The following is a 9,371-nucleotide window of genomic DNA, read 5'->3' on the forward strand; positions in this document are numbered from 1 at the left end:
TATCGTAAAAACACTGAAAAGATTTATTATACCACAAAAATTTAGTTTTTGCAGAACATCCTGCAGCAGATCTTGCTATAGTTTTTCAATGAATATCTTATCAAGTCTCAACCAATTCAACATAGTTTGTGGCAGCCACAAAAACGAAGTTTCTGGAGTATAACAACTACTTTCAAAGTAAGCGCTGGGCCATTAAACAGGAAATAACACTTCCAAACCAGGAACAGAATTCTTTTTCTCAAATGTTGTTACGTAGTGTAATCCAGAGAATTAACCATAAAGCAAACCCCGGATTAGCTTCTCAGGGGACATGCAAGACAGGAGTCTCATACCAGGGTGACCAATCAGAGCAAGCAGACTCTCTCTTTACTTGCTCAGCTGTTCCAATAGAAATGGGAGCACTGCCTGCTTTCCACCAGCATATTCCTCTTGAATTCTGGCTTGTTGTGATGTTGGATGTGGCTATAGTAGGCATGTGTCCACATCCAAATAATTTTTTACTTCCTTAAAAGATTGGTGCCTTTCACAAGAGGAAGCCCTGGCAGCTACTGACCCTAATATCAAATGGATGCTGGATTTTTCTCCTGTTTTTAGTTTGGAGTTATCCAGAGTATTGGACCCTGCCAACAGATTATGTTCAGCACCTTGGACAGATGCTTCAAAATTCAGATTAAGTTCCACCAACATTTTCACCACTAATTTTGCCTGGCAGAGCGGGGGAGACAATAATAAATCACTCCCATTTGGTCTCAACTCAACTCTTTCTCTTACAACTCTTCTCTTTGCAGAGAATGCCATTACTATTCCTTAAGACTATGCAGTTTCCTATCAGGGGCTCACCTGTTGAGGCTCTTAGGGCTACTCAGTATTCAGAATTCCACAGGTTGTTGGTCCCCCCCCCCCCCCCCGCATCCAGTTGCTGTAGTTATATGTTCCAGGAGAAAAGAAAGGAGAGGAAAAAAAATCACTCCTGCGCCTCTCCCTTTTCCTGGCATGTTGTTTCTATGTGCCAGGAGAGCTTCGGCAGCAGTTAAATGCTGGCTGGGTAAGTTATTTTACTTTCCTCTCTGTTTTTAAGGGGTTTTGAGGAGGGATGTGGGTATCTCCTTGTCCTCCTGGAAGGTTCCAGGAACGCATGTGGACACTCCCTCCCCCAGAAAGCATGGGCTCTCTGGGACATGTGTAGAAGTGAACTCGGGCACAATCGTGTTTTCAAAACCCGATTGCTCCGGGGTTAATGGGCTGCGTGGAACCGTTCATAGTTTGCCTTGCTGAGAGGTGTCCCCTTTGCTCCAGGTGACAGACCCAAATGAGGAATGTTTTGCATAAAGGTAAAGGGGCAAAGCAATTGAGGGGTCCCCAGAAAAAATAAGAGAGAATGTATGTGTCCAGAAGACAGCCTTCCTTTTCAGAATTCTCCACAGGGTCTTCTTGATCAAGGCTGTACTTCCCTGCCTTCTCTGTTGATAGAATTGCTGTTGCATTGGCCTTTAACCAGTCGACTCACCTGGACTTCCCTTTGCTTGGGAGGGTGAGAAAATCATGTTTTAGTCTGTAACCCCTTCATCTTAGCTGTAGCTCCCTTACATCGGTCAAGAAGAGGATTCTTGGCATTCATGACATTTTTCTAATTTTCTCTTTGTATTGAACACAGAAAGTTCTGTTGGGTTTTACTGCTATCTTTCTCTGTTTTCTTGATAAAGAAATAATTGCTTTTGCTGCAAAATCAGCTTGTCCTCCATTTGGTTTTTCTTTTTTGAGGTACTCTAGTGAATTGTGTCAATTTTAAAGCCTTTTGCCTATAGGGTCCTGCAGAGAGCTTTCTCCCCAAACCCATTAAACCCAGCACTCTTCTCCTATTAGCAGGGTTAAGAGGAAATGCAGGTGATGGAAATTCCCTCTTTTGCACAAGTGTTCACAACAAGCCACCCCTCCTAGTGACCCTTGTGGGAGTGGGCTAAGTACTCTCCAAAACACGAGAAAAGACCATGGAATAGATGCATAAAGAATAGTTTATTTAATTTCACATTGTGCTGCAGCCATTAACAAGGGTGAGAAGAAGAGATCAAGTCAGTATTTCAGAGACAGTATTTTGAAGGGAAATCATATGGTATTTTAGAGCATCAGATCAGGAAAAGTGGTCAATGATCATCAAAGAGATATCCATCTAATCTAGTTTCATCCGGCATGCACAGCTCAATGTTATACAGGGAGCTCTACAGCTTTTGTTTGCAGATGAAGGCGTTAGTATTCTTGCAATATATATCATTCCAATCCTTGAAACCTAAAATACAGAAAACAATGTCATTTTCTTCTCAATATGTTATTTATTGGGAAGGGTTTCAAGATGTCTCTGTGTCAGCTCTCTAGTCCTCAAGTTTGTAAAATACTTTTTCACTGGATAACTGCTCTGTTATAGCCTGAGTTATATGGTGTTGACTTGTGATTTGGTTTATGTTTGTAAGCCATTGAAATTGGCCATCATTTCTGTGTAAACTGCTTTCAGTCCCCCCTTCTCTCAAGAACAGAGAAGCATCCCGAGCTCTGAAGATCACCTGGGAAGGAATCCCACTGGAGCATTGCAGCGCACCCAAATACCTGGGAGTCACTCTGGGCCGTGCTCTGACCTACAAGAAGCACTGCCTAAACATCAAGCAAAAAGTGGGTGCCAGAAACAATATCATACGAAAGCTGACTGGCACAACCTGGGGATCACAACCAGATACAGTGAAGACATCTGCCCTTGCGCTGTGCTACTCTGCTGCTGAGTATGCATGCCCAGTGTGGAACACATCTCACCACACTAAAACAGTGGATGTGGCTCTTAATGAGACATGCCGCATTATCACGGGGTGTCTGCGCCCTACACCACTGGAGAAATTACACTACTTAGCCAGTATTGCACCACCTGACATCCGCCTTCTGGCACTCCAAGTGGCCAGATACTGGTCAAAGGACATTTAACCAACTACCAAACTCACAAGTTTTGTATTTTTTCTGTTTGTTTGCTTTGTTCTGTTAGAAATGTAATATAATGGACTGGTCGCTCTGACACGACAAATAAAAACTAAATAAAGTCCCCCCAAGGGTAAGAAAAGGGGTATATAAATACCATTAATAATAATAATAATAATAATAATAATAATAATAATAATAGTAACTGAGAAGAATGATTCTAGGTTCAGAACTTGGTTGGGAGTGTGTGTGATAAAGTATAATCCCTGTAGCTGGGATTTGTACCCATAATTTCACATAGCTATGCCCAAAAATATTCTCTGTAGGCATTTTCTAGGTCCTCCAAAGTTATTCTATGTTTGTTTCTGTTAAAATTTGGTCATAGAGTGTTGCTGGAAGACCTAGAAACTATAGAGGGGATTTCTCTGTAGGTATTTTCCAGGTCCTCCACCATGATTCTACTCATCAGCTGGACAACCTTGTTCATTTTCAGTCTTTTTCAGATAGTTTACCTGTATAACGCATGAGTTCTACGCAGTATTCCTGATTCCGGTAATTGTCTGGCTGGCCATACCCCCATGCCTTGTAGTCGAAGGCTGATTCATCAGTCCACCTCCATCTCCCGTTCTGCAGACATGAGAGACATAAATGAGGAAGTGGAGGGACAATTGAGATGGTGCAGATACCATCTCAGCTGGTAAGCTGTAGGAGATTTTATTGGGTGTAATAGAGGTTGTCTAGCAAGAGTCTGTGATTGGTTTTCCGCTTTAATACCACTCAGGAGACTTGCGTGGTCAGGAAAAGATCCACATTATAAGTAGAAAGCTTGCAAAGATATATAAACGTTTAGACTTATGTTGGAAATGTCAACAAAAGAAAGGAAGTTTTTACCACATGTGGTGGACCTGCCCAAAGATGAAAGATTTCTAGATAAAAATTCATAATGAAATGGAAAGTATATTAAACAACAAAATCACATTGAAACCAGAAACGATTTTATTAAGATTACTAGATAAGAAAATACCAAAACACCAAAAAAGAATCTTTCTTTACATGACGAGAGCACCAAGAATGGAATATGCCAAATTGTGGGTGTCCTGGCAGAGGGAATGTAGGTGACTGTGGAGCCCTATTGTTGACCCTCGTGTTCTCCTGCAGTGAGGGCATCGGTTTCCAGGTGGAAAGCAGTCCCAGTTGGAGTTGGATTGACGCGCCTTCCCCTTGGCACATTTCTCTCTTTCGCCCTTCATTCATGCCTCTTCAAATTTTACAGCACTGCTGGTCACAGCTGACCTCCAGCTGGAGTGCTCAAGGGCCAGGGCTTCCCAATTCTCGGTGTCTATGCCACAATTGCTAAGGTTGGCAAAGATGCAACTAACCAATAACTAATCTATATCCCCCCCCATTTTTCTTCCTTTTCCTTTCCCTTTCTCCCCACTCTCCACTCTCCAAGTAATAGTGCAACAATTTTTTTTGGAAAACCATAGGCATTTCCATGTCAACATACAACTTCCTTAAATGCATGAAATACTATTTTGGGGCTAAGATCTCCCCAGCTGTGCAGGTGAATTTTGAAATGCAGGAGATCATAATCATAATTTAACCTGCACATCCCAGTGATGTACAACACACTATCCAATTTGCTTGGTTCAGTATGATTATGTGCAGCATAGTTTTTTAGAAGTATTCTCTGTAGAACGAAGTAGTGCTTCCAAGTCTTGGTGTGATAACATAGCCACAGTGACGGTTGGTAATTCCCTTTATAATTTTTGAGTAATGCCTGGGATGGAATCACCAAAGTGATGATGAGAATTTGTGAGAAAACCAGAGCAGGACAGAGGCTCACCTTATAGGGATCTTGCAGTCCGATCCAGACATTGCTTCCTTTGGGCTTGTGAAGGAGGATGTAGCTAGCAACGAGATCTGTCTCTGACTCAGTAAGAATAGAGGCCAGATGAGTATCGGGGCCATAGGTCTGGCACTCAATCTTAGGGGAGAGAAGGGACACAGAAGGAGTTTTGTTCACACTGTTATCTTCCAGCATTTTAAAGCTTCTCTAGACTTTTTGCTCCATTCTTCTCATTTGTGGGGGACAATGGAAGAAATGAAGTCAACTTACCTTGTTTCCCCGAAAATAAGACATACCCATAAAATAAGCCATATTTTGTGTTTTCTAAGCATTTGCGCAATATCAGCCAATAAATATTTAAAACTATTCAATTTGTTTGAAGAAAGAATATTTGTGCAGAAAACAAGATTTCTTCTACCCAGAACTATTACTTTTTGTGCAGAAAATTCTGTTTCTGTGCAAAACAACCATGTGCAAATGTTGTACAAATGCAATCCTGTTTTGCTAACGGGTTCCAAGATTTTTCTTGTAGTGGGAAGAAAATAGTTAAAATACTCAATGTTACAATCAAGAAGAAAATAGGCGAAGAATGACTTCCTTCTGATGCTTGGTACAAACATCAACTCAGAGTGCAGACTTTAGGGTGAAGGCAACCTTGGATGAAACTGGTTATAGCAAGTGTGTGGAGTTCTGTGAAATGGGTTACTAGCAGATACCTTGCTGCCTTTAGACCTCCAATACATCGTCTATAATAAGGTTCTGCAGGGAGTTATTGCTTAGGAGAACCAAATAAACCCAAAGCTCAGTGCTTATCAGTATCTGAAATGTCACATGTTTTCCATACGTTAGACTCAGGGCCCTACCACACGACCGTATAACACAGAATATCTTCTGCCTTGATATTCTGGGTTATATGGCTTTGTGGGAGGGGTCCCAGGCTGCTTCTAACCTTCCTTGGCAATTATGAAATGAAGCTAAAAGAACGTATAACTTATCCAGCAGAAGATGTTTCTTACCTCGGCTTCCGCCCATGTCTTTTCACTCTCGAAATAACCGTAACAGTACCCTTGATCTTTCATCCAATCTTTGGGGCAGGATTTGGCCTCAGCTGCAAGGGGAAAGGGATATGAATGTAGGACAAGTTGTAGTAGAAGATATTAAGCGCGTTCTCTCTTATGTATGGAAACCTTACACACTGGTTCGAGGGTAGACTTTTTGTGGCTTGTTGGGTGTTATCTGCCATCCATCAACTACCTATAGTCAACCTCCCAAAGTAACTGTGTAACATAATACTTTCGATGTTTCTTAAAGGGACTTACCTCCTGGAAAAGGACTGGAGAGCAGAAGGCCAAAAAGGCATAGGCTGGCATAGGCGAGGAGTCCCATCTTCCGGATGACTTTCAAGGGAGATTTAAAATAAATGTTCCAGAGAGTCATGTTGAGTGAATAGCAAATGGAATAACAATGAGAAGTAGCTCAATAAGTTACAAAGCACCTTGTCTTTCATTGTAGGCCTTAGGAGGAAAACTGCAATGAAGATATCTACAGTACATTTTGGATAGGATCTGGTTGGAATTGTGTTAGTGTTTTATAAACATGGAGATTCTTTGACATCCCTTCCCGATGTGGAACATCTGCACTGAATTCAAGGTTTGTGATGTCAAATTGTTGATGTGGTGCTGTTGAGTATGGAAAGGATATTGCTCTTGCCAAGTTCATCTAAAGCAGTGGTTCTCAACTTGTGGGTCCCCAGGTGTTTTGGCCTACAACTCTCAGAAATCCCAGCCAGTTTACCTGCTGTTAGGATTTCTGGGAGTTGAAGGCCAAAACATCTGGGGACTCACAGGTTGAGAACCACCGATCTAAAGCATATAGAAGGTTTACCTTCCTTTCTGATGAAGCCACCTGAATCTTGAATCCTTTACTTTGTTTTGTTGTCTTGACATTTTTATCTGCACTAATAGCCTGTGAGACATTAATTAGGATTGGTTCTGCTTTGCTTCACCTATGCAGAAACTTCGATTTTCTCATTAATTATATACCCTTTTGATATTCTTTTCTTGGTGAATTAACTCATCTCCTTCTATATGAATATAAGACAAGTCACTCACCTGATGCTGGTTTCTCCCTCAGTAAACGGATCCAGTGGACAACTGAACTGGGAAGTTCTTTGGCAATGCTCTGCTCTCTAGTTTTTCTAGGTTATATATATATGATTGACCAGAAATAATGGTCCAATATCAAGACGAAAGGATGACGAAATCCTGGCTGAGTTTCCTTACACTTGAACTGCTTACGTGTTACTCATTAGAAAGACATCGTAAATTGTTCTTTATTCAGATAAGGAAATATATACCTAAATAAACAACTCTCTTTATTGATGTCTGCATGGTTATGAGTGCAATAAACAAATTAACATAGATACAGATTCAGTGTAACAACCATGAAGATGCTCAATTGTTTTTGCAACCATTGATGACTCTATATCCCACTGTGCATATGGTTCTAGCCCAATGCTTTACTACCTCTCCAAAGTTGCACATATGCTGTGAAGTGCTCTAATTAATACTTCTCCTCAACCCTACATTTTGATGTTTACAGCATGTACTCCCTTGTTACCCATTTCCTCTTGGATTTATTCTTCTCTCTGTCCAGTATCTTTCCAAATGTCAGCCGAGATATATATATATATATAGTGGTCAGGAGTGCTTATTATCAACTTCACCTGATATACCAGATGTGACCCTTTGTAGAACTGGAAGACCTAAATGTACATGTTTTGGTAACCTCACAATGGGACTTCTGTAATGTGCTGTACATGGGGCACCCTGTACCAATACTGGAAATTCCAATAAGTTCAAAATATGGCAGTCAGATTGGATATCGATACATTTAGGAATGAGCACATCACACCTCCTCTTAGCTTACTCCACTGCTTGCAAATTAATTTCAAAGAAAAAAAAATAACATATTGGTTATCACCATTAAGATAATGATGCTGGGGGAAAAGCAAGGAAAAAGCAAGAGGGGCCAGCCAAGGATGGTATCCTTGAAGGGACTGGCTTTACCTCAAAGGAGCTGGGGGTGGCCACGGCCAACAGAGAGTTGGAAGTGACTGAACGAATAAACAACACATTAACATAGAAGTCCTAAATGGTTTGGGTCCAGGTTAAATGTGGGATCGCCTTCTCTCATATAATCCCCCCATACAGTTAGGTTCTCTGGGGGACATTTATTTCAGTCAGCCAGAACTCGACTGCAACCATCACCCAAGGGACCTTTTCCTTGGCTGCCCCGAGACTGTGAAATGCCTGGCTGCAGGCATGTAGCCGGGGGGGGGGGGGGGGGCCCTCGGGGGGCTTCAGCCCCCCCCCCCGAAATTCTCATGGTGGTTCGCGAAAAGGCCTTACCGGTGCATTATTTAAACTGTTATGTTTATTCATATCATGATCTGATCACCATACTCAATATATCCCATATGCATGGGGGTATTGGGGTAATGATACAAAAGGTTTGCTAGGCTAGACCCTCTTTCACTCAGACTCAGCCCCCCCCGAAACTCAGCCCCCCCGAAACCCCCCCCCCCGAAATTTTTTTAGCCCCCCCCCCCCCGAAACGAAATCCTGGCTACGGGCCTGCCTGGCTGAAAGAATTTCAAAATAAAAATAGGATTGCTTTAATAATCCCCATATCTGTCCAATCTTTTTGCCTTAATAAAATACATTCTTTTCTTACATTTATAGGTTTTTATTTAAAACGAAAAACAACAACAGAAAGAAACAAAAGCATGTTTGCACAAATGGCAAGTTTTGATATATTTTAAAAAGAACTACTTATCTAATTTTTTACCACTACGACTACCACCCTACTAAGGCCTACCGCATATAACACAACGTAAATACACTTACACAAAAAGAACAATAGTCTGCAACTTCTCACTCACTAGCAAAAGAGATTTGACAGCTAAACAAGCTGTCAGAATTTAAAACAAAATGAAAGACCTATCTCTTTTGGCAGGTCAATTTGAATTTATTGAGATGAATTATTATTTTTAATGTGTTTTCATTTTAAGTAAGTCTTTTCATATATGTGTTTTACTTGTCTTATTATCTATGCATTTAACAATGTTTCAGCCTACCCTAAGTCACAAGTAATAATAATAATAATAATAATAAGCTCTGCAAAGTCAACTCTTAAATTTTTGAAAACTTACATAAGAAGCACAATGGGGCAAGAAAGACTGACCGGACTTGTACTCTATGGTGTCCGCTGAAGTTTATCAATGGAGCATGTTTTCTGTCAAAGTGTATTGACACAGTTTTCAAGTGTTTCCAACAGATGTTGTGGTATTCTTTTGTAATTATAAATTAGCAATTAGCAATCATTTGCAGTTTTTTAAAGTCTTGAAACTTTGTCTACTAAAATAGAAGATAGATTTAATTAAGTCTATATAAACATATGGAACAAACCATACCATACTACTCTTCATGATTTGCTAAAAAAAAGTTTCAACACCTCCCGCCATCCAGATTTGTTTTTCTGGCTATGGCCCTGTCTGGAACACTGT

General features: G+C 40.8%; 1 protein-coding gene across 1 annotated transcript; it reads right to left on the minus strand.

Moving 5' to 3' along the window:
• Positions 1–2,021: 2,021 nt before the first annotated feature.
• Positions 2,022–6,193, minus strand: LOC137097239 (C-type lectin BpLec-like). Its single transcript, XM_067469472.1, has 5 exons — positions 6,124–6,193; positions 5,821–5,912; positions 4,802–4,942; positions 3,468–3,582; positions 2,022–2,284 (listed from the first exon to the last, which is right to left on the minus strand). The coding sequence occupies exons 1-5, from the start codon at positions 6,188–6,190 to the stop codon at positions 2,217–2,219; spliced, it is 483 nt and encodes a 160-aa protein (XP_067325573.1). The 5' UTR covers positions 6,191–6,193; the 3' UTR covers positions 2,022–2,216.
• Positions 6,194–9,371: the final 3,178 nt, after the last annotated feature.

Source organism: Anolis sagrei, chromosome 6, assembly GCF_037176765.1.
Source record: "Anolis sagrei isolate rAnoSag1 chromosome 6, rAnoSag1.mat, whole genome shotgun sequence".
In the NCBI taxonomy this organism is placed as follows: domain Eukaryota; kingdom Metazoa; phylum Chordata; class Lepidosauria; order Squamata; family Dactyloidae; genus Anolis; species Anolis sagrei.